Below are 26,859 nucleotides of genomic sequence, written 5' to 3' on the forward strand. Positions count from 1 at the left end.
AGGTGTCCCTTGTATTCTGTGTATTAAATATTTTATAATCTGATGGTTGAAAAAAGAGTGCCTTCTTGAAGAATCTGTATTTTTTTGACTCTCCTCTCAAATTCAAACACCTTCTGCCTTAATTCCTTCCTTCATTTCATCAGTACCAAATCTGAACGGTTCTACTATATTGTAGGATCCCGACAACATACGTAAGGAGTGTGTATTTGAAAAACCAAACACAATGTAACTTAGATCAGAGCTGTTTAAAGAAACATTACCTCTGAAAACATGGCAAAGGCCTTCACACTCACACCTGGGAGGAATATTTATTACAGTTACTCTGCCAAATGTAACAATAAAGGACACAATCTTAATTCTAACAAAACTTCCTATAAAATAAAAAAGAACCAACTTGTTGGAGCTAAGAAACAGCACAAGTTACAGAAAGGGGGAAGGTCAAGTGCATCAGCGTTCATCTCATCATGAACAAGGTCTCCTCTATATTAAGTAACCTTTCCCATCTCCCTAGTCATTCTGCTTAATTTTTTCCTGAACACTTAACACTTTCTAATACACCACATAGTTACCTGTTGCTTTGCTATGCACATCACCCTAATCTGTAAACGAATCCCTGGAGAGGGGGGAAGCACTCGCTATCTTCTGTGGGGTGAGTTCACAGCACCAGACACACAGGGGGTTCAAGGCGCTGACCTGCAGTGTAACTTTTGTCTGATATGATCGACAATCTTAAGTTTTCCTCTTTCCTTGTCAGGAGCCTTGAAGAGAGCAACAATTCTGCTGGCATCGCTCTCTCTAAAGTCTAAGTACAGGCCGGGAGCAGGATTTTGTTGCTTGCAATGTAACAAGATATAAACTCTCATCTATTTTTTAAATTTCTCACTGGAGGATAACTGCTTTACAATGTTGCATTGGTTTCTGCCCTACAGCAACTCAACTCAGCCTTAAGTATAAACGTATCCACTCCCTCTGAAGCCTCCTTCTTCCCCCACCATCTCACACAAACTCTTACTATTTCCTTAGCTCTGCTAGGATGCCAAAATATTTTCTACTGGCCAGTTTTTCTCTCTGTGACTCTACTATCGCACCCACAGCTTTCTCCTTCCATGAGGGAGATGTCGGCTTAGTAGCAAGCACCCATGATCTACTAGGACTGGCTGCTTCTTACATACCAGGTTCGATTGCTAGAACTAAACATCCTAGAGGCTAAAGTGTAAGCCTGTTCATGTAGATGCCCGTTATCTATGCCAACTAGTTATGAGTTAGGACGATACCATGGTGGCATCTCTAATGATAATGTTCACAGTCTTATTTCACTAAATGGCTTGGAAATATAAGGATTTTGGGGGGGGGAATATAAGGATTTTTAAAGTGTAAATTCTTCATTGTTCCTTAGCTGATTTCTGATTTCCCAGAGAGGTAAATTTTCATTAAGCTACCCAAGTATTCATGTTGAGCAATCCAGGATAATGAGGGGGAAAAACTTAAATTCTGACTTTTCCTCAAGGCATTAAGAGTCTCAGAGAGCTAAACCATGTAAGTAAAGCTGAAGTACATGGAATCTGAAAACAGCAAACAATTAAATGAGCTAAGTTTGTGGTTGCCACTTGAATTGCACCTAAAAGCTGGTTTACCGGGTCTGGAAGAGCCAGAGCCATACGCCATTCTTGGAAACCATGGGAGGAACAAGAATCTGCACCCAGAAGACTTGAATTTTTTGTGGTTAAAACTCACATGGTTTCTTTCACAAAACTGAGAAAAGCCCTGTGTCCTCGTGATTCTCTGTGGCACTTCTGGGCTTCCTTTGATCTTCGCAGTGTTATAATGCAGTGAGGCCCCATGTACACTACATGACTGAAAGGTTCAGTAATCACTCAGTAGTTTTTAATGACACTGGTCCACTCAGTATTTGTTGATCATCTGCACGGGCACCACGCACTGTTCTACGAACAGCCGAGACACATGAGGTGTGGGCTGTTGTACCAATTGTGTTACAGTGGAAGGAAAAAGGCAGCCATTAGTCCTTCAGGAACAATTAAAGCATGACGACATACAACGTGCTTCGTGGTTTACGTCAGGTGAGCACCCGGTGAAGGCCTCTCCAGAGAAGACACACCTAAACTGAGACATAAAGCACCGGCACCACACACCTGAGGCAAGAGCATTCCAGAAACCAGAGCGCTGGCAGCGCAGCAATCCAAGGAGGGGACGACCTTACAAAAGCAAAGAACAAGCAGGTGGTCCTCACAGCTGGTACCGAAGTGAGGAGCGGGGCAGGGAGCGAGGAGACTCCAGGAGCAAGGCGGGGCAGCCGGGTCAGGGGCTGTGCAACTTGTTCCAGCACAGAGGGGAGCCCCAGAGCACAGAACGGCGACAAGCTGTAGTTTTTCAGTGAGATGGAAAGCTGGCTGCTTTGGGGTACAGTGATCAGCTTTGACTATCGGGAGACAGCAGTGAGGAAGACAAAGGTGCAGATCTGCGCCATGGTGTACGTGTAGAGTCAGCAGGGGGCCTTGCGGAAATGAAGAAATCAAGCGTGACTGCAGGGGTTTGGCCTGGACGCCCGGGGAGTGTGGTGGTGCTGGGGGGACGGGGAGAGGGACAGGCTGCAGGGGGAGTCAAGGACTCGACTTGGGGTGTATGGAGTCGGAAGAGCTGCCCACCAGCTGGGTGAACACACAGGCGCGGTGTTACAAAGAGTTCTCAGGGCTAGGAACTTGAATGTGAAAGTCACTGTTCAATACAGACGATACAGCATTTTTAAGGTAGACAGAGTGAGACTAACTGTGGAGAACACACAGCCAAAGGGCTCGGGACTGAGCTGTGGAGGAATCCAAAATGCAAAGCCTGAACTTACGGGAGGGGCCGAGGAGAGAAAGGAGAGGAGAGCCAGTGAGGTGGAAAGAAATGCAGTGTCAGTGATATATGAAACTTTCCGTAAGAGTAGTCGAAAATGCCTAAGTAAGAAAGTGACAAAAGACGTCACAGTGGTAAACCAAAGCCGAGTCCTGTAACCGTCTGGAGACACGGAGCACAGCGGGCACTACAGACCCGGCCTTCCCTCGGGGCCAGGGCGCCTGGCGGCCCTCCACGCTCCACCGGACATGCTGCCCACGCTGCTGACCGGACTCCCCGGCTGCGAGCCGCTCGGTGCCGAAAGCCTGTCCGCGGTACCAGTAACTTACTCGAGGGGACGTGGGCTTCATCACAACGTTCTCTCCCCTTCCGCACAGGTTTAAAACTTTTCACAATATGTGTTCAAAAAGCAAACAGTAAAAGAGAGGTGGAGATGAGCCATCCATGGCATCTACTTTCTTAAAAAGCAAAATCTGGAAAAATTATTCCGTTAATACTTTAGCTAGGGAGGAAATTAGACTTACCAAATTTTTTACAGAAAAGCTGATCTACCATCTTTCGTAACTTAGTGATTCTGGCATACCACTCTTCCTTGACTGTAAGAGTAACAAACACAAATTCTTCAGTTTGATGACATTAATAAAATTACTAAATATCATGAAATAAATTATTAAGTAGGCAGTATTGTTTCCCTGTTCTAAAATTATTTCTAAGATTTCATAATGTGTTTATTAAAACAGTGCTGACACTGAATGAAAAGTGTAAAAACTCATGAAACAACAACAAAATGAAAATTTATAATTTAATAGTCATATTACACAGGTACTATAACGTGTCATCATTATAGCTAGGAAAGAGAATCCATTTTACTAAAGTACAGCTAGCAGACGGTTTTTGTTACAATACGTTTGGGGCTATGATAATGCTGGCAATCCTTTTATTATACCAACTGTAAGTGATAAACTTTTCATTTTATGTCCCCACCCAACGTCTTCCACTACAGAGCAAAAGCAACTAAGAGAACAAATCATGACTGTATTTCCTTCAAAACACATTTAACCAACAAGTGATGATGCTTATGGCTTTCTTGCTTAGCCTTTAAGTTGTCGGTATCAAGATGGATGCTCATTCAACTGATTAATCTAGACTAGCATAATAAACTGTTCAACACATTATTCGAGATAAACTTTGCATCTCAAATGGAGAACAGACATCGTCCTTTTATAGTCTACCCAGAAATGTGATGTTTACATTTATTTATAATGAGTTATTGAGAAGAAAAGGAGCTCAAGAATCTAGAACAATATTCCTTGTACATCATGTTCTGATTTAATATACAATTTGACATAAGACTGGAGACCTACCTCCTGAAGCTGGTTTATCAAGCTGTAAGTCTTCACGTGTTGAATTCAAAAGTTCATGTCTTGAAAGGTGAGAAAAAATACTAAATATTTACCCCATCAATATTTAGCAAAAGTAGTAATTACTAGCACTTATATAATAATTCAGTTTTCAAGGCCAGTTTTCAAAAGATAGCCTGGACTCCTGAGCACAATTAAATACTAAGAGATTTAAGACAAGTTGGTAACTGCAAGTTGTTTCATAATGGTCTTCATGGACATGTGTCCTCAAACACACACACAAAAAACAGTTAACTTGGTAAATCAAAGGTATTTTACAAAAGCAGAAGAGCAAAAGAATCAAACTACAAAATTTTAAGTGAGATTCTTCAATTTCACTTTACATTCAACATAACCTTACTTTAACTTATCTATAATCTAGTTACAAAAATCCTAAAAAAATTTCAAAACTAACTCAATTATATTTCAGAATACACATGCTTTTAAAATTTTCCCAAAAAAATAAATAAAACAAACAAGAATAAATAAATAAAATTTTTCAAATACATAAACACTCCAGAGAATTTGCACAATCTGACTTATGTATCACTACTTTATTGTAATATCCTCAGGTAACAGAGCAGGGGAGGAAGAGTGGAATTACAGAGAAGCATGACAATGTACTGACCATAATCTCAGAAATGTTGGAAACTAATGCAGGATTAAGGTAAGGGAGGAGCTGTGAAATAAAACATTTGCTGAAGTACAATAAACCAATAGTGTATGTGTATCAAGACTAACCACATTTAACATTTACGGAAAGGCTTACTAAGTATTTTCCAAACGTGGAAGATGGCTTCCAATAAATGAGGATATCAAAAGGACTTGAAAAGAACGTGCAAGGCATGAGTATCTTGTGATGAACTTGCACAAAGATTTAAATACCAAATATATAGTTTTATATGCTCTAATATTAGCAATAAGCAAAATCTATAAACTAATCCGCATATTTTCCTTAGTTATTAAAAAAATTAAAACTTCTAACAAATTAAAAACCAAGCACTGTAAGAAAATGACAGTATAGGAGTTCTGAAAACTATATGCTTCTTAATATCTCAATGTGTGTGTGTGTGTGTGTGTGTGTGTGTGTGTGTGTGTGTGTGTGTGTGTGTGTGTGTGTGTGTGTGTGTAAGGTTGTTTATGATTCCTGCCTAGGACTGGTGTCAGGGTTTTATAACAAGCCCTTTTTGTTTACCATTCAGTTTCATGAGAGACTATGAAATATTTACTTCCTCCTTCTCTTTCCCATAATCCCTCATCTGTTTAAAAAAAAAAAAAAAGGCGTCGGCAATCATGTAAACTGCTTGGCTGTACTGGACACATTGCACTGAGCTGCCATTATTATCATTCGGCCTTCAGAGCTTGTTCCCCATGCCCAGGAGCCTCTGGAATCACCGGGGACCCGCATCACAAACAGGTTGGATCCAGTAGGTCTAGGTAGGATCTGAGATTCGGTGTCTCTCAAAGCTCTCAGGCGATGCCAACTCTGCTAGTCTGCATGGCTGCCTACCACGTGGCCTCGTGTAAGCAGAGTTACACTTGACAACACCTGATTGATTATGGAAAAATAGAGGCCAAAATCTTTAAACTACCATTTGTTTGAAAGAAGAATATCTGTTAGTAACAAGCTTCTCTGTAGAGGATACCTCACCTATTAACTGAGGCGTCTCTTGAGTCTTTTTTAATCCTTCGTTAAATTGTGTTGTTCCCCTATTTAATACCAACGCAGGAGGAAGTCAGCTTGGTTATACTCTTTGGACAAGGTGTTTGTTAATGTCTCCATTTTCTCAACCAGAATAAAGAATATGAATCTTTCTGCAAATGACTATCCTGCTGCTGTTACTGACCTTACTATTTATAGCCCAAAGTCAGGAAAAAATTAAATCAGTTATAATACGCACATAACTCAAAAAGACATCCATATTAGAACTTAAAATCAAAGTCATGTATATAAGTGAACCTCCTGCCTCCCACTGAAAAGAGGACTACAGAATAAATCCATCATGGTGTTCTCGTTCCCAGGCCTGTGTCTGACTGAGGAATAAGCATTTGACACAAACTGAACCAAAGAGAAGTTGGGTTTTTCTGCTCTCAGAGAAACACAGGCAGCTAGTCCCTCCCCTCAGTAGATGCGTCTGGCTGTGATTCCTGGAGCTACTGAGAGCAGACTCAGAACTCGTCTAAGGAAGCTATCAGCGTAAGGAAGGAAGAATCTAGAGAGAAGCAGAAGCAGAGCCCTCACTGTTCTAATCCTCCGAACTCCCAGCTAGGTGAGATAAGCAACTTACTGACAGTACCAGTCCAGTCTGAAGGACTGTTATTTACTGCTGGAGACATCCCAACTGCTACCCAATCTCTTTTATGCTGGAATCTCTGATTTCATACATGTTTGTCGGGCTATAGAACTGAAGGTTCAACATATTTTCACATAGAACTTGGAAAGAATGACTTAACAGTATTGTATCTGTTACCGCTCAAATCAAGGATATGACATCAGTGTAACTTTCGTTCTTTATTATGACATGGTTTTGTTCTCTGGAACCTAGTACTTTCTGCCTTTATCCTTAGGGCACTGAAACTTTATGAAATGTGACTAGGCATATATCTTTGTTTTCTTCTCATTTATCCTGCTCCACATGCTTGGAAAATAAATGCTATGCGTTTTTGACACTTTCCTTCTCTTTTCACGTTAAGTCAGATGTCACATGGGTTTGAGCAAACTCCAGGAGATAGTGGACAGGGAAACCCGGCAAGCTTTAGCACAAGGGGTCAAAAAAAGTCGGACATGACTTAGCGACGGAACAACAGACAGATGTCACTAGATAAGGACTCACTAGTCTTTCTCATGTCTCATGTACATAATCATCTCTATGATTTATAATACTAACAAATCTTCTAGACTTTTCATTGAAAATTTTAGTTCAGCAATTATATTTAATAATTTCCTATGGACAATTAGTCTCCAGTTGTTCCCATTTACAAATGAATCTAGGACTTGTTTCATGTAGCTAAGAGAAAGTTTTCACACATCTACATTTGCTGAAATATATTGATAAATGTTCCAATAGTTTTTTAAACCTTTTATTGTAATCTTAATAGAATTTTAGTTGGTAGAAAATATGGAAATGTGTTACATGGTTGCCATTTTTAAATGGAAGCAGACACACTTCCAAATGTCACACATACTTAAAATAAAAACTTCTTGCTACAACCCTTATGTCAGTACTAAAGAACTTATAGCATTCAGCTATTTTCTTTCTTTTCATTCTTATTTCTATTGTTTATTTTTACAACCTACTTTATTTCCACATACGTTTTTTAAAATTCAGACCTAAAAAATAAGACAGTCATACTTCAGTATTTTCTTTAGCATACTTAGCATAAAACTGAAAAAGAAAATACTGGTTGTATGCCAGTCAGGTTTGGACAGGTGTTCATATTCCAAAAGCCAACTCTGTCAAAACTTACACAGCCACACTGAAAAGCAGAAAATAAAACAATACCTAGTTGTTTTTATTATAAATATAGCTCCTAGTGGCCAGTGAGTATCTGTCAACAACATAGAAAGATGCAATAATCAAGGTCAAAGAAGAAGTTTAAGAGTCTTACTTCTTAATCACAAAACGAATCCTTTCCTTTGCAAGTAATATCCTCTCAAGGCGAGGGATTCCATAAGTAGATGGCCTTCTAAATGGGATTCCTTCTGGAAGTCCTTCTACATAAAGATCTTCCACATGGGACTGGAAAAGAGGGTACGGGATCGTCACAGGACCTTTGGCTTTTATAGCTTGAGCTTTAAAGGTAAAAAGAGAAAGGAAAAATTATGAAATGACAAGGATTCAGCACAGATGGCAGAAAAGACTAATAATCGAATACATAGATATAACTGTAATTTTTATAACTTTATTTTTAAATTCCATTTATTATCACGGCATCAAAAGAAAAACACCACAAAAGAACCGAAAGGAAAAGAACACCAAAGATGTCAGTACTTTACTTAACCAAACTGCAAGGATCTAATAACAATGTATTATTTTGAAATAATACAGATAGAGGCAGACTTTCTTTTGAAATTTTAACCACAAATGAATCCAGAAAAATATACCAGTTAATATCAACTAGTACAAATAGCATATAATGAAGAAGTAATATTTTTAAAATATGCTTTTGTAAAAAAGATTTTTTAGTAAAATAACTGAAGCAGAGCATTTCTCCGAAATGTAGAAATTCTAAGATTTATGTATCCAAGAGCAAAAGAATACAACAGGTGCAAAAAGCCAAAAGGATGGGAAGTGTTACAAATCAAATATAATGAACAGACACTGATACTTTATTAAACTACAAAGAGTCAGTTTGTCTAAATAATAAGGGACATGTAAATGTAACTGGGTATTCCATAGCACATACAATGTTTTTAGGTATGACAATGGAACTGAGACTAAGAGAATGCCTTCCTCTCACTGGACTCGGCACTCTTCAGTGAGAAGTTTTGAGAAGTGACATGACATGACACGATGTCTTGGACACCGGAGTTTTAAAATGCTTTGCATCAAAGTCTACAACAAAATAATAAGGGACATGTAAATGTAACTGGGTATTCCATAGCACATACAATGTTTTTAGGTATGACAATGGAACTGAGACTAAGAGAATGCCTTCCTCTCACTGGACTCGGCACTCTTCAGTGAGAAGTTTTGAGAAGTGACATGACATGACACGATGTCTTGGACACCGGAGTTTTAAAATGCTTTGCATCAAAGTCTACAACAAATATATATAAACAAACTCTCAAATATGCAAGCTGAAAGTTAAAAGAAATATTAGTTGACAATTAAATAAAGGAAACTCTTGTAAAGCTTTGCTATAATCTAGAAACAAAACTTCTAAGATTTGGATAGACATGATCCACGGCCTTCTCAGGGACAGATTAAAAAAGGCAGGCATGACACTGGTAGAATGGGACTTGCTCATGTTAGATGAACAGCCCAAGGTTAAAAAGCTTAAGAACAAAATATCACAAGAATTACTGAGTTTAAGACTTACCGTACTTTCTTTCAAACAACTCTTCAACTTGTTTACGCAGATCAGTAATTCGAGCATTCCATTTCTCTGAAAATTTAGAGAAAAAGTTAAAACTCAATAATAAATCCCTGTTTGGGGCACTAATATGCTCTTAACATGACCCAACATCTCAAGAATTATTTTCTACATAATATATCCTAATTTGAAACAAATCACCTATATAGTTTTACTGCTTTCCTAAGAACTGCTTTGTTGTATGTTTTTTTTTTTTTAATGGTACTTAGAATTGGTTCAATAAGAGATTGGAGGTAGGGGTATTTAAAGTTTATTTTCAAAACCCTTCTTACGGAGTACCTCTTTTTAAATTCATAAATTCTGTAAAGCGGGAGGGTAGAAAAGACCCATATAATTAAACACTACAAAAGTGGGGCAAAAATGAGAGAGACAGTCTCCAAGACTGTGCAGGAAACCTTCCAACACATGTCTGAGTTGTATGGAAATAAGAGTTTATGCATAGTTGTAATTCATAATAGTATGCTAAAAAACACATGTAAACTTAGTATGGGTGTGGTGAACTGCATGCATGCTCAGCCATGTCTGACTCTTTGTAACCCCATGGACTATAGCCCACCAGGCTCCTCTGTCCATAGAATTTTCCACGAAAGAATACTGGAGTGAGTAGCCATTTCCTTCTCCAGGAGATCTTCCCAACCCAGGGATTGAATCCATATCTCTGGTGTCTCCTGAATTGGCAGGTGGATTCTTTCTTTACCACTAGCGCCACCTAGGAAGCCCAGTAATTATGACTAAAGACAAGTTAAAATGTATTAAAGTACTATTTTTTTAAATACATACAGCTAACTGTTCTATCTATTCAAAATAAGGATCACAAACCCAAGTTGCCACTAATATTTCACTTAGTCCCTTCAAATGGATACATTGTCTCCACTGGGATTTGATTCGATTAGAGGCTAGTAGTTACACAAAGCAAGAAAAATTAATATCAAAATTCTGTCTGGGACTTCCCTGGAGGCCCAGTCATTGAGAATCCGCCTGCCAACGCAGGGGATGTGGCTTCGATCCCTGATCCAGAAACTAAGATCCCATATGCTGCAGGGCAACTGGCCCCGTGAGCCATGACTACTGCAGCCCAGACCCCTAGAGTCTGTGCAAGGCAGCAAGAGAAGCCCGTGCACTGCAACCAAGTCCCGCCGCAGCCAAAACCTAAAATCAAGCTTCAAAAAAGTTATACCTGAAATTAAGTCTCAGACAGATAACTGAATTACTAAGTCAGTAACAATGATTTTTCAGCCTGCCCATTCTTTTTTGATGGCTGCACCATGGCTTGTGGGCTCTTAATTCCCCTGACCAAGGGCTATAAACCTGGGCCCGAGCAGTGAAACTGGTCCTAACTACTGGACCACCAGTGAATGTCCTCAAGCCTACCAATTCTAATTAACAATGGAAGATACCACACTTAACCGGGATCTTACCGAAGTTGAACTCCCTCACTTTCCGCTTGCCGGCATTGGCAGGTTCTGTGACGGGTGGCTGGGGAGGTTCACTGCTCTTTGGTCTCTTGGCAGGTGGAGGATAGTCATCATCTTGAAAAAGAAAACCATCATCACTGGAGGGACAGGTAAAATGCATGACAGCCACTGCCTGTAAAGATCTCAACATTTGAAAGACATGGGGGGATTTAAGTACGACTGGAACGTCAGTTGTTAATATCTGTATTGCCATTTCAGCATCATTTTTTCCCAGTTACATTTCCAGCTTTCCTACTCTTCTGGGAGCTGATCAAGTGAATCATCCTCATTTTCCTTTGTCTTCTTTTTTCAATTTGCTTGAAATTAGCTTGAATTAAGTCATTAGAAATTTCCTTTTCTCCTAACTCTTCTTAGATGGCTGTCAAGAATTATAGTGTATTTTAAGCCTTTCATGAAAAAGGTTTCAATGGAGACAGCTAAGGAAACCATACAAATATATAAGAAAGGGGGAAGAATATGTAGCTTGAATGGAAAAATATTTAAACTTATACAATATTCAGGCACATAAAGGATGTCAGATAACTAACTGTACAGATAACTTCCAATAAACAAAAAGAAATAAGATTACATTATTTGTGAAACAAGCATTGTTGATTCATCTGATACAATACCTATGTATGGCGATCATATACTTAAGCACAGAATATAGACCACCCAAGACATCTATAGTAAGATTTCTTTGTAGCTATGGCTACAACTCAACTCTGCTATGATGTTTCAGTACATCTGGTGTTAGAATTAAGGACATTGGATCAAGTAAGAAAAGCTGTCACTGTCATATTCTTCTGATCCCTGGAAAATATCAGTTGGCACACGACTAAGATTTCTACTCAAACACCATCTGTAAATTATTGAAAATATCATTTTAAGAAATCTACACTTAAAATAAATGTGGAATGAGGAAGAAAATAATTATTGAGTTAAAGGAAACAGCAGTAACAAAGAGATACCATAAGATACAATAAATTACCCTTTTCAGGGTAACTTTCATTCTCATTTTATAGCTAAACAAACAGGATCAGAGAATGTTACATGACTTAACTATGTTATGAGATCATGGATATAATTCTTTCAGCTATTAACTAATAGATAGGCTCTCAAAGAACAACATGAAATCCAAATTTAGCATCATACACCATGTTGCCTTGCAGAGCAAAGGGTAACTTTTATATACTCTGTATATTAATCAAGGGAATCTAAGTGTGAGCCTAAAATACTTAAATGTCACTCCTATCATAGCATCAGAGGACAGGGCACACTGATTCTCCTGTTCACTGACTGTGGGTTCTTCCTTTACAGGCTAATAGGGACTGGTGCCACAAATCCTGTGGATACCAAAATCTAGGGATGCTGAAGTCACTATAAAATTAGCATATTATTCACATATAACCTATGCACATCCTCCCTTATACTTTATATCATCTCTAGATTACTTATAATACCTAGGACAATGTAAGTGCTGTACAGATTAGCTCCCTGGCACATGGCAAATTCAAATTTTGCTTTTTAGAACTTTCTAAGAAAAGTTGTTCCCAAATACTTTTCATCCATAGTTGGTTAAAGCTTGGAGATATGGAGGGCCAACTAAAACATCAACAGATTTTCTAAAAACCTGAAATCATTTACTGACCATTCAAACCAACAGGAGAAAAAGGTATTGAGTCACTGGGGCCAGATAAAGTCATATTAGGACCTATTTACATGCCGGTAAATCTGGAGAAGGAAATGGCAACCCACTCCAGTATTCTTTCCTGAAAAATGTCGAGGATGGAGGAGCCTGTAGGCTGCAGCCCATGGGTCACAAAGAGCTGGACACAAATGAGCAACCAAGCACAGCACCCGCGCTGGTAAATGTGGAAGTACTCACTCCAACGGGTACTGTTTCAGACAAAAGTTATCATGCAAACAAGGCACGATGCTACGGAAACTGCCAAGTATTAAATCCCACTGTGGAAAAGCACGCTCAAAACCAGAAAAAAAATCTGTAGTAAAGAACGATTTTAAAATGACAAACTACCAGTAAAATAAAAACTTGACTATGAAGAATTCTGGGCTCATAAGTTAGCACAAGGATAAAAAGAGTCGAAAGATTCCACAATAGGTTTGAACCTAATTATTTAAGGCCCTAAGTAGATATATTTTGGAAAACATATTAGGTGTCTCTAATGTTTGGTTTCTGAAAACAGACGGACAGAATCCTTCTTTTCCAATTTCCAAACAGATTTTTAGAAGCCAAAGAATATTTTCAGGGTAGTTTGCAAAGGATAAAATGAAATATACTTATCTGACCTATGAATACTGTCCAAGCATTTTAACTGTTCAGTGTATTTCTTTGCGAACATTAAGCAATGATATTTAAAACAAAACTATTTTCCTTACAGGCTAATATAGCCTAAATATTTCTATAAATTATAACTTTAGATGATTGTTAATAAAATTAGATAAAATGAATACTGAAAGAGTATAAAATAAAAAAAGAAAATATAGCTTATGGTGGTAACGAAATTCAACCCAACTGTAATCTGAAAAGTTTGAAACTGAGGTGAAGGGGAACGGCCAAGAGAGCTCTGCTTTTCTTTAGTGTCTTAGCAACCTCATTTCTTTAGTCAGATTAACTTACTTTAAAACAAAAGGATTTCACAGTATAAATATACTTTATAAAAATAACCTCCTTAACCATAACTGGAAAAAAAGACAAATCTAGGAGTGTTTTTTAACAAGTTAACAAATGAATTAACAAAGACTATAAAACATTAAAAAACATTTATCACATTTCTCTTGAGACAGTAATGAAGTCAATCTATTAAATATGAACAGATGAAGTTATTTGTGATGATAAAATACAACATAAATTCTATTAAAAGACTAACCCATTTCATATACTTACTACTTAATTATAAAGAGTGTTTTAATTTATATGAAATATGGAATTACGTCAAGAAGAGCTATGAACTCAAACACACCTATTTTTTTTCTCCACTACTGCAGCAAAAAACTCTGATTCTGGGAAAGTATGAGGAAACGTTACTCTTGACCTCACAATCCATTTCACAAAGGATTAAAATTATTTCTCTGTAGCAGAAATCAGTCTGCCTCTAACTATCAGTTCAGCAGGGAGCACTGTTTTCTAATTATCATGGCACTTCCACATTATAAACAATCACTTTCGTGTAAAAAATAACCATGCATCTCTGGACGCTTCAAATTTAAGCCCAAACTAAAAATGTTTATATCTTCAAAACTAAAAGCTTATAAAATGAATTTCAAGGTATTTTAGCATGCAAAAGCTGCAAATGAGTGAGGAATAAGGCCTAGGTATGCCACAGTGCTAAAAACAAGCCTCCCACCCCATGAAAAAAAGGGCAGAGATAATCCCTGATTCAAAATTTCTATCAAGAAAAACCCGGCTTTCCTTTCTGCAACATACTACTTACAGATATGCCCATAGATAACACAGAAAGCAGAGCTCAAATGTGTTACTAAATTTATCTAATTCTTGATGAATGCATTAACATATAAAAACTTTTTTTCTGTAACCTATTACTTTCAACATGATCAAATTGTCATTTTATCAAATAATCTGACACCTATTCAAACTAAAAGAAGTGAAATAAAATAAATCAGGTATTCTTTTCCTTGAAATTACTTGGAATTACTAATTACCCTCCACATTTCAAATTAATAAATGGCATTTTTCACCCACGGATCCAGGTCCTAAAGCCTCCAAAAGTCTTAATTTTTATATAATAATTGGATGTCAACTAAGTGATTTGTTAGCAACTATAAAATTAAAAACAAAATATTCAAATGATAACATGCCCAATTATACAGATTCTACAAACTCTCAAGTAACATTTATAAGAATAATTAAACAACAACCAACCAAAACAATTGCTCTATCTTCAGAAATACCCAGAATTCAATCACTTCTTGTTCCTACTGTCACCACGCAATTCTAAAGTATCTCCCTCTGAGTAACTGTAACAGCTTTGCTTCCATTATGATCTGCTCTCTCAGGCTTTACGGCAGCCCTGTTTCTTCAAAAAGAATTTACTACTTCCTTGTTCAAAACCCTTCATTGGACTTGCCTATCTTGTTCATTCCAAAATCCCTAACACCTATTCCAGCCATCAGTACATACAAGGTGTCTGATATCTGTGGACTGATAAATGAATGTCTGAATAGCACAATCCTGAAAATTACATGCGACAGTCAAAAATTTCTAAATTTCAGCCAAAAAAGGATACCATCAGAGGATGAAATCCAACTACTCAACCCTAAAACAGTGCTATCCAAACAGTAGTCCATGTATATATATGCAGTGTTATGAACTGCATTCCTATGTGTAAATAGTTATGTAATTAATTTATTTACCAAAGAAAACTTTAAATTTCCAAGAGTTTTACTTAAGAAGACATGAAATTTTAAAAATTGTAAAAAAAAAAAAAAAGAAGATATGAAACCCTTTTAATCTATTTAAAAGCAATCTGAAGACAAATAATAATAATTAGGGGGTTATGCCTCAGCCAAATAAACACGTGTGAATAGCTCAAGTTGAGGAAAAATGTTTGAAAGTGAACTGCATATAAGGAAACATCTTTTAAAACAATACTTCCCATTTTTAGCTCATTCATGAGAGCCAGACTTCAAATAATCCTGAGGCAAGATTTTCTCTGCCCTTATCAAACACATGCCTAAGCCAAAGACCTGACAACAGTCTGATTTTACCCAAAAATGAAGTCATGGTGTTTATGAAATCAAGGCAAGCACAGTCATATAATTCTAAGGGCCGTTTCCCAAAGGTCACAGAGGTTCCACATGTGCACCACTGACTTCAATAGCAAACAGATCACCACAAATAAAAGGGAAGCCTAGCATGCTGCAGTTTGTGGGGTTGCAAAGAGGCAGACACGACTGAGAGACTGAACAACAACAAATGGAAGAGCAGATCTCAGTTAAGGCGGCTATTTCTCGCAGGATAACGTGTCTGCATCGGTCTCAAGCAGACCCTTCAAGTAGACACATCACATAGCGGCAAATAAAGATACCAAGGTTAGTGTGGAGAATCTTATTACAAAACTCACTTGAAGACTAAGCTTTTTCTTTTTTATAAACTTATTGGGGAATGCAGGAATATACAATAGGAGAAAACAAAAGTCACCACCACGCAAGCAGGATTATCTTATTCTTTTCAAGTACAAGGATTTTCCTAAAGAAAACTAACATAGTCCTCTAGGTACACTTTTCTTTTTAAACGTGCCTTGTTCGGGAAAGCAGGTTCTTCCCCTCCACCCCACTACTAAGCATATTACACTAGAGGTCTTTTTTCAGATTTCTGGTATGTTTTTAAAGTTATGATTTCAATGCGTGATATATTTTTTCTAATATTAAAATGTATCAAAATTTCATTTTCTAACCATGGATATTTTTCTAGTTTCTACCATCTATAGTCATCTTTCTAGAAAAAAAAAATTCAATATACTTATCAAAAAGATGTGGCTGTGAGTTCTCATTTGACCTTCCTTGTTAATATCACAGACTTACAATTTACCTTCCATGATATATGGATAATAATTAGCAATTTAATTAGAGTCGGTATATAGTTTGTGAGCATCTATCCCATGGAAAATGTTACTAGGAAAAGTAATTACTTTACACAGACCTGGTATTTCTCTGGTCTTCTGAACATAAAGCAGCAGCCTCAACGGCAAAATTCTACTAGTTGGAAAATTTGGATGATAAATCAACATTTTGGCACTATGTCTTAGTTTAAAAGAAATGGGATTTATCATTCCCTTCAAAGAATGAAAACTGAAAAAACTGACACACATTTTAGGTTTGTAAGCTATTGATTTCTTAATTATTTTGACATCCCTTTAAAGGTTTACACTATGAAAACAAAGTGTTTATTTTCTAAACAATTCTAATATAGCCTTTATGGGTTTTAAGGTTTAAGATAAATCAATGTGGTTATTAGTCCTATTTTAAAGGTTTATGCTAATAATTTTATAAAATATTTATTTGGCTGCACCAGATCTTAGTTGCAGCATGTGGGATCTAGTTCCCTGATCTGGGATTGAACTCGGGTCTGCTGCATTGGGAGTGCTCAGTCTTAGCCACTAGACCAACAGGGGAGTCCCTTTAGTAATAATTTTAATCATCATCTATTTTTCTTATCTCTATAGGAAGGAAAAGGTTCTGAGTATTTATAATATCTAGATTTTAACTTATAATTTCAATTTATAATATCTCGATATTATATAACCTAGATTTTCTTCTCATAGTTGAGCTTCTAATTTAAAGTCAACTATCGAGGACTTCCCTGGTGGTCCAGGGGTTAAGACTTCACACTTCCTATGCAGAGGGGGTGGCGCTGATTCAATCCCTGGTTGGGGGAACTAAGATCCCACAAGCTGCCTGGTGTGGCCAATAAATAAATGAATAAATGAATGAATGAATAAATGAATGAATTAAATAATTAAATGCTAGACTAGAAACAATTCAAAACAATTTTAGGTTAGTAAAATTATGCTAATGATAAAATATGTATATTAAATTAACTGAGATGTTAACATGCAAAGTAGGAGAAAATTTCTGATACTGGGTGAAAGCTACCAATCAGCTTATAATTTAGAAGCAAAACATTTTCAATAGTCTGAAACAGCCAAACACCATAAATAACCAAGTAGACACCAGTAGAAGACAGGTTATTATAAAAAAAGAAGAAAAGGAGAGACAGAGATGGCAAACCAAGAAAGGTTATGCAGTAGTTAAAAAAAAAAAAAATAGTGAAGTACCAAGATGTAAAGTTATGAGAAAAACACTATGGGAAATGTGATATATGTGTATTTTACTTGCTCATTACAAAGCTGTACACTGAAAACACCTACTAATTTTTGCCAAACTACATGTATATGTACACATCTAACTTATTTTTAGATGTCACAATAAAGTGACACCTATCACTGAGAACAGGGACACTGGAGGGGGGGAGGGGGGCGGTTAACAAAAGTTCTGCTTTAGAAAAGAACTACTTTGAGGAGAATAAAAACCTATAGGAGTCATATAAGATAACTTAAAAAGAAGAAAACCAATACATTTAAAAATTATGAAATATAAGGCACGCTCCTGTTAATAATTAGCTGGATCTTTAAATAATGCAGGATACACTGGCTCATCTGCATTCATGCGCTGTCTCTGAAGAAGAAAGTTGCTAGGTCTGAAGCAACTTTATTTACATTAGTTTAGAATATTTTTACAGCTGCTGCTTCAAAAGTTTTGAAGGACACGCTATATGTTAGCATTTTATGGGGAAAACTCGCTTTAGAAATTGAACTATCAACACTTTCTCCTCCACTTCACTAAGTTTGACAACCGGGGTCCTAGTACTAAGCTAAGCCTCCTATGTCACAGCTCAGTAATGGGTTATAAATCTGTTTTTGTGTGCACCCGGTCTGGTCATAGTTTTCTCTTTTTAAAAATTCTCTTTCCCAATGGTAGAAAGTACCAGTATATAGCCTGGTCCACTGCTCATCTTCACAGCTTACTTTTGCTGTCTAAAACTCCCAAAGCATTGGGTGTGCTGTGGGATGTGGTTACTTTAGTCACACATACACATATATGCTTCCATTTTTTTTTCCCACAAGTTTCCTTTAAAAATGAATGAAATGCATACTTAGCAATGTGAATGTGACAAATAATTTTTATGACCAGAAGTACACTTTTGGAATCAAGGCTTTTAGATAACTAACCTTCAATAGTCACCTCAACTTCGGGGTCCTCACTTGTTTCTGAAGGGACATGTTGAGTAGAATCTTGAAAAAAATAAAATTCTAAAATGACATTCATTATAAAGCACTTTCTATTATGTTCCAACATTTTACGGATTTGATATTCCAAAAGCAGCCTACCATAAAACTTTACTGTCATTTGAATTCAGCTCATACTTGTTAAATGAAAATCTCTGACCCTTTTAAACAGGGAGAAGAGAAAACAAAAAGTAGAGAAACTCTGGAAAACTAGACAATACCAAGTTACCTGCATTAAAGGACTCAAACTTTCTAGAGTAAGATTATAATGAAGTTAAAATTATTTTCCTGCTGTAACTAGAAGGTGCTAAGATATAAACAAAGGCTTTATTACATTAAAAAAAAAAAAAAACTATTTCTCCTCTTCTTTCAGAAATACCAGGAGTGGCTTATATTGTTAAATAAAACCATAAAGTTTTTGCGGTGGGAACCTTCATATCATCAAAACAGTGACTACAGTAATAAATACAGACAGGACTGTATGACCTAACTAACTTTGCATGTAACGTACTTTATAAAATTAAATATTTGTGTTACTACATAAAACAAATGTACATCAGAATGTTAGTGCTAGAAGCTCAGCTAGAGAGTATCTTTATCAACTCTCCTTTCATTTTGCAAAGGTTGAGAGATTAATTGATTTGCCAAAGATTATGTTTACTTGTTAGTAAAGGAATAAAGACTAGAACCTAACTTCAACTCTACTAACACTGCAATATGACAATAAAAATGTCCTCAAAAATAAAGTGATTCAAAGCCTAATATCTAAATCACATTGCCCAATGAACACCAGTACAATTCATCTTGTAAACAGGTTATTTCCTTGTTGTAAATACTGCCTATCTAAAACAGGATTTTGTTACAGAGAAAATATCTAATTACCTGCACACAGTAAAAGAAAACAAACAAACAAACAAAAATTTACCAACACCATCATCTATTAAGAAAATTCAACAAGAAATTTAAAATATTATTTTAAATGAGTATCTCAGTATTTCTGCAAGAAATGTATTTCATTAGAATACTACAATTCTAAATCTGAATTTAGAAAGATCAGTCAACTTTCCAGGGACCTTCAGAACTCCCACCACTCAAAGAGCATAAAATACCAAATTATGGATTAAAAAAAATTTAAAAAAGCAAATATAAGGAATAAAAAGGTACAGAATAGACTCCTTTTTTAGTCTTAAAAAAATAAGACTTGACATGACCAGCTTATGTGAGAAATAGTAATTCTAAAATAAGATCCAGTTGCCTTACCACTTATTTTCCTTGGGAGAAAACCTACAAAAATTCTTTTGGAACTATCTAAACAGTTTACAAATTGGAAGTCATTCTGCATGGTAACGGTTTAACTCAAGATTCCAATAACTTAAAGAGCTGTAGCTGAATATTCACTCAATCCAACAACCAAAGGAGGATGGCTGGTTAACAAAGCAGTCCACGGGGTGGCTGTGGGTGTAAAAATGAGCAGCGAGATCCTCTCTCTTTTTAGTAACCTTATGGAGACTACATTACCCTAATATGAACAGAGCCAGCAATAATTTAAATTTTAAATATTAAAACCATTCTTTCCAAATATGGCATAAGATGACCAAGAAAAAATGAGCAACACTTTGCATCATGAAGAATTTTACTTACCACTTAAATTTTAGTCCCCACATGCTTTATTATTCAATACAATAAAAGAGGTATAACATCTTTAGAGCTAAAAAAGAAAACCTGTTGGCTTAAGAAGGCATTTATACCACAAAAATCATTTTATTTCCAAATAAGCTTTTAAGGATAGTATTCCCTGTAGTACAGAACAACATAATATAAATACAGCAAAGTAAAAATTCCCATATCTAACCTTCTGCTGGTACTTCCATTTCTGTTCCTTCATTGCCCTCTGAAGCATGATGGCTTCCTAAAAAGAAGATAAACCCATATAATAAACCAATAAAGACTGACGCTGGGAGAAGAGAAACTAGGTAACAATGCAAATACAAATACAAGCTGATTCTTTTAACTTCTTAGCAGTTAATTCAAACAATATTATCTAATTCAGAAAAACATGTAATACTTCTGGTATGAAAACTCAAAGAATTATTTTAAAATGCAAATATATAGAGTAAACCTAAGTAGGTTTGGGGATTTAATATTAGTTACTAGAACTACACAATATAATTACTGATAGATATTCGAATTTGAGAACTAGAATAGTATGTTTCAGAGTGCCAAGCTCATCTGCCATTGATGCACACACAAAAACACACATCTGAGTCAGTTCTGTCTTTGCTCGTAAGACTCTATCAGGTCTAGAAACACAAGTTCAGGTTTGGCTGCGAGACGTTTCTTGCTTTCCATTTGTACTATGGTGGAAGCTATGGAAACTAAATCCCCATTATTTAATCAAAGTTGCACTTAAAGGAAACGCAGAAGTTAAAACTTAAGATACTACCTTTAGTCTCAAAAGCATTTTAATTCAGGTAATATAATCTGCCTGCTTCTACAAACTGGAACATAAAGCAATGTATCAGGTTAGGCATTCAACAGTGAACAGGCTCATCCTAATGGAGAAACTTTACTCATAAACAAGAAAGAAGTCATCTAAAACCCAACAGAGCCAATTAGGTTAAGTGCCCAAACTGCCCCTGACTATTGATCCGCTGTCCTTAAATGTCTGAGGTACTAACATCATCAAGAAGATTGAAAACCACTGCCTTCGTGTAGAAATACAAATGTGTTACCTACAGGGAAGAATAAAGCAAGGGGGCAGGAGGAAACTTGAGGTCTATTTTGTCATCCATTGATAACTAATTTAAGAAACTAGACTAAAGGTAACCCCCACCCCCAGACACAGGTTTTCTACACTTTTATCTTGATTTTTAAAGAACACTGACTACAGTTTAAAAAAACAAAACAAGCCTGTCAGTCAGTGCCCAGCACCTTCCAATCTAAAGTGCCATGCTAAGACCAAAAATGTGGGGTTTCCCATGTCTGATTTTATGGAGCTCTAATTATCTTGAGATTCTTTTCCATTTATTTTATGTTCTGAAAATTCACCTGAGCTCAAAACAACGGGTAACTCTGTAGCCAAGAATTATTCTTTACTTAACTTCTTTCATTACGCTTTCTCAACACACAGCTCCCCTCTCCCCATTATACATTAAAATTTGAATTTATGGAGCACTGGATTCTTCGACTGTAATGCCAAAGAAAACAAAAATGTGAGGTCAAAACAAGGAGAGATAATGGAGAAGGGACCAGTACTTGAAAAGGGAAGACTGGCTAAGAATAACTAAGGTGATATTCCACCAGGTCATAACACGATAACAGTACATGTAAACGATGATTCTGTGTGTGTTTTTTGTTCTTTCAAAATGTAAATTAAGCAATTACATTTATATTAAAAGTGGAGCTAAAGAAAAGACATCTTGGGACTTTCCTGGCGGTCCAGTGGTTAACACTCTGTGCTCCCAATGCAGGGGGCATGGGTTCAATCCCTGGTGGGGGAACTAGGACCCCACATGCTGCACAGTGCAAAGAAGAAAAAAGAATGAAATCTAACTCACTCAAAGCTGGAATAAGCAGAGGTAAAGTAAAGCCATCACAAATAGCCTATGGTCATCAAGGGAGGGAACACTACACAGAAATCCCCCAAAAGACATTCAATCAATAAAATTAGGGATTTACAAATGATATCTTACAATCTTTCTAAACATATCAACATGACCTTACTGATATTTACATTACTAACTATACAATATAAGCCTTATTTCTGACTATTCTGATATAAGGTATAAATGTGTACTTTACCTTAAATATGAAAGTGTGTCATGTACCCATTTCGAGATTCATTACTAGATTCACAAAAGGGAAAATTGGTTTTCAAAAATTGTTGCTTGTGAAGTTCATTTATGTTTCAAAAAAAAAAAAAAAGGCCAATACATTTCCTTTTCCATTTAGAAAAGTAATAATACAGATATAAATACAAAAACACAGTCTGTCCAGTATAAAGAAACATTAAATAAGAACATTATGTGGGAAAATGGAAGTGAAAAAGTTATACCTTGCAAAGACTTCGAAAGGGGGAGTTTGTCATCAACATCATCAGTTTCAGAAGGGCCTGCTTTGGGACACAAAGATAACACTTCAAAATGAATCCCAAAAATATATTTTGGGTCACTTCAGCAAACAAATTTGGGTGAGCGAGATGGAATACTACTGCCTTTTCATGGGTAAAAAAAAGCAAAAAAAAAAAAAAAAAAAAGACTGAGAAATGAATGGTGTCAATTTATGGTCTTAGTGAATGGAAAAAGTGTATTCAGATAAAGCCATATACAGATAGTCAAAAGAAATTTTGAAAATGACTAGACATGAATTGAATGGGAATGATATGTCTCAAATGGTAGATATGGGTCATGTCCGTGACAGCAAGCTGTAACTTTTACTTCATATAGAATACAAGCACAGATGTATCTTACAAGGTGTATTTGTTTCTTCCTTGACAAATATTTGTCTTAATGCTTTGCCATACTAAAGAAAAATGCAGAATCAAATTGTTATACCTTCCTCAGAATCTCTAAAATCATGCAATTAACCTATTAATAAGCTTGAAACTCCACTGAAATAGAAATATGACAATTATTAATTCAAAATCCTTTCCTACAGATCCATAAAAAATTTTAATAACATGGTTTTCCCCAATAATTAATACACAATGTATTTTGTCTTAATTAAACCTTCACAGAATGCTATAGATATTGACAACACACTTGCATGTACTTTGCTTTTAGTGACAGTGATAGATTTAAGAGAACAAAACATTGTGTTCTCAATGGCTACTTAACATAAACATGTTCTTATCTGAATATGAATAAAAACTGCTTCACTTTCTCTGAATATTTTTTGGAAAACATCCTAAGACTTTTAAAAGGCTTTGCAAATGCATGAGGAATTTCAGGAAGAAGCACAAAACTATACATTATAAGTAAAGGACATAGCATGGAAAATAATTTCACAGAAAACAGAAAAATTATTTATATTTGGAATCTCAATGAAGAGCAAAATGTTCAATGAGAGACCTGACTTCAAATGCCAGATTCACTGCTTCCTAGTCATGTAACCCTGGCTTAAAATATACAGAAAAAATGTATTGTATGATAGCAAAATGTACTGACTTCATAATACTGCTTTAGCTGCTCTTCCACAAGTCTAGCTATATATCATTATCAATATAGTTCTGCTCTAAATTATTTTAATAAGGTCTTCTTTAAGCCAATTAAAGTATATTTCTTAGGATTCCCATGGTATAGCATTTCTATTTTAAATAACATGCTTATTATTGATTTCTTATTAATTACAATGTTTCCTGGCAATTTCTTAAGGCTATCCATAAACAATTATAAAGTTAATTTTTGTAAAAGTTCCGTATTTTGTAAATAAACATTTATTTGCTGGGTATGGAATCCTGGATATACATGAATTGGCTTATGTTCCTCAACTGTAGAGTTCAAATATGCTACTTTATATGCATTCGTCATCTGTTAATTTCTCCCGTATGACTACATTCACAAATTTATCAACTATACCAAATTTAATCAATTTTTTACTTTGATTTTTGAGGCTACATTTTTAGGTAGTAAAAGTTAATGATTATCCCATCAACTTAGTAATTTATTAGTATATTGATTATATAGTCTTACTCTTTATACTTGTTACTTGTTTCTTTTTTTGGCCTCAAATTATTATTACTAAACTTGGTTTCCTTTGGTTAATATTTGCCCAGCTACCTTCACATATCACTATACTATCAAATTATGTTGTTTAATTTTAAACAAGACTTGGACTTTGTCATTAAATGAGTCGCACATGCACCCTCGCAACTTGAGGAGTGTCCACCCGTTTTTGCAGACAAATCACGCTTTCCCAGTGCTCACATTTGAGCCATCTTAAGTCTATCCTGGAATTAGAAAAGTTTCGCAGAAAACATGAATGGTTTTAAAGTACAAGAATGAACAAATGAACTGTAGTATAATCACATATGCTAACTACTGCAATGACAGTATTTCATCAGTACATGGGACCTCCCTGCTAGTCCAGTGGGTAAGAACCTGCCTGCCAGTGCAGGGGACCTGGGCTCGATCCCTGGTCCAGGAAGATCCCACATGGTGCGGGGCAACTAGGCCTGTGTGCGCAACCACTGAGCCCGCGTGCCTACAGCCGGTGCTCCGCAACAAGAGAAACCACAGCAAGGAGAAGCCAGCACACTGCAAACAGAGCAGCCTGTGCTCACTGTAACTAGAGGAAGCCTGTGTGCAGCAATCAAGACCCAGCGAGCCAAAAATAAACTAATAAATACAGGAAATAAGCCAGTCGCAAAAAAAGGACAAATACTAAAAAAAAAAAAAAAAAACCCCAAAAACCTGTACCTGACAAAATTGGTAAATCTCAGAAACCTGTACTGATACAGGAGAACATACATAAAACACATACAGAGTATGATACTGTATGTTCCAAAGTTGAAAACTGAGAAAATACATAAAATGTTATGTGCCTGGATACACATACAAAGACATTCTGTGAAACTGTATACTCATGTAAAGTATAAAATCATTATCAGGAAGGGCAAACCTCAATTTCAATAAAGTGGTTAACTCAGAGGAAAAATGGGAATAGGAAGGGCCTAAAGAAGGGAGTCAGTGCTCGGGCCTGTTGGGCTGGGAAGATCCAGAGGAATCGGGTGGAGAGGGAGGTGGGATGGGAGACCGGGATGGGGAATTCGTGTAACTCTATGGCTGATTCATATCAATGTATGACAAAACCCACTGAAAAATTTTAAAAAAAATAAATTAATTAAAAAAAAAAAAAAAAAAGAAGGGAGTCAATGACACAGTCAACATGTCACCTCATGTGAGATTCTGTAAACCTGGGAACATGTACATTGTGTTTCTGGGTTTTAAACATTTTTAAAAAGCATTTTAGAATACAGTAGGCCATCTGAATCTGTGCATTCAGCATTTGCAGATTCAACCAACCATGGGTCAAAAATATTTGGAACAGAAAAACTCCAGAAAGTTACAGAATGCAAAATGCAAAATGTGAACTTCAAGCATGCTGACAGTTACTGAGATAGCATTTACATTGTGTTAGATACTGCAGTAATATAGAGATGATTAAAATAAAGAATAGGGGAGCATGTTTGTAGTTTACATGCAAATACTACACCATTTTATATAAGGGACTTGATCACCTGTGGCTTTTGATACTGCAGGGGGTTGGGAGGGTGACTCTGGAACCCACTCCCGTGGGTACTGACTGTACAACACAGCAGTGCAAATAAATGATCTGTAAGTACAATCAACAGCATTCCTCACAAAGTACAGGTTTTACAGAAGAGGCCTGATACATGCTGATGGGTTCTATTTACATGAACTACAAAAGCAGATCAAACGAACTGAGGTTGTTACCATTCAGAACACTGGTAACAGGGCTGGAAAGAGGGCTGCCAGGAGAGGAGTCAAGGGAAAAGGAGCCTCCAGCACACTGACCCTAACAGGCCTTCAGAACGCATGAGGCAGGAAACAGACAGAGGCAGTTGAAGGTGTCCGTAATTTCGTGGTGGACAGAACAAGAGGGGAGAAACGCCAGTAGGAATACAGCAGAGCTGATGATCATCTGTTAAGCAACCTTAACAAATCTAAAATAACCAAAATTATACAAAGAATGTTCTCCAACTGTAATGGAAATACAACGAAAAATCAGAAACAGAAAGCTATCTGACAACTGCGCAAGTATCTGAAGAGACTGCACTTTCCACATAAACCAAAGGACAAAGAGGAAATCACAAGGAAAATTAGAAAATGTTTTGAACTGAATAAAAAGAACTATTAATACTAATATGTCTAAGTTTATACCGTACAGTTAAACTAATGCTTAAAAGGTAAATTTACAGCATTAAGTACTTATATTGGAAAATAGCTCAATGGTTTAAGTTCCCATGTTAAGAAACAAAACTAAATTAAAAATAAAGCAACAACAAAAAAGACACACAAGAGTAACAACAAAACAATTTACTGAAATTTTGCAAAAGCTAGAAGTTTGAGTAAAAAAGAAACAAAAAACAGAAACAGTTCCAGAGCCAGAACCAATTATAGTAAATAGTAACAATGAAAAACATTAAACACTTAGATACAAATCTTATAAAATATGTGTAAGATATGTACGCTGAAAACTAAG

General features: G+C 36.3%; 1 protein-coding gene across 6 annotated transcripts in view; it reads right to left on the reverse strand.

The window, feature by feature from the left end:
- GTF2I (general transcription factor IIi) overlaps window positions 1-26,859 on the reverse strand; it is an 80,727-nt gene that overhangs the window by 19,441 nt on the left and 34,427 nt on the right. Inside the window, exons 10-17 of one of the 6 annotated variants that reach the window (XM_065924799.1) lie at window positions 22,691-22,747; window positions 20,489-20,545; window positions 18,580-18,642; window positions 10,772-10,882; window positions 9,300-9,365; window positions 7,866-8,049; window positions 4,221-4,279; window positions 3,381-3,452 (exon numbers count right to left, since the gene is read on the reverse strand). In XM_065924799.1, coding sequence (XP_065780871.1) covers window positions 3,381-3,452; window positions 4,221-4,279; window positions 7,866-8,049; window positions 9,300-9,365; window positions 10,772-10,882; window positions 18,580-18,642; window positions 20,489-20,545; window positions 22,691-22,747 — 669 coding nt within the window. Of the gene's footprint in view, window positions 1-3,380; window positions 3,453-4,220; window positions 4,280-7,865; window positions 8,050-9,299; window positions 9,366-10,771; window positions 10,883-18,579; window positions 18,643-20,488; window positions 20,546-22,690; window positions 22,751-26,859 lie in introns of all 6 variants that reach the window. The other 5 variants (XM_065924797.1, XM_065924800.1, XM_065924802.1 and 2 more) reach the window with 5 other exon arrangements.

The sequence above is a fragment of the Muntiacus reevesi genome, chromosome 2 (assembly GCF_963930625.1).
Source record: "Muntiacus reevesi chromosome 2, mMunRee1.1, whole genome shotgun sequence".
In the NCBI taxonomy this organism is placed as follows: domain Eukaryota; kingdom Metazoa; phylum Chordata; class Mammalia; order Artiodactyla; family Cervidae; genus Muntiacus; species Muntiacus reevesi.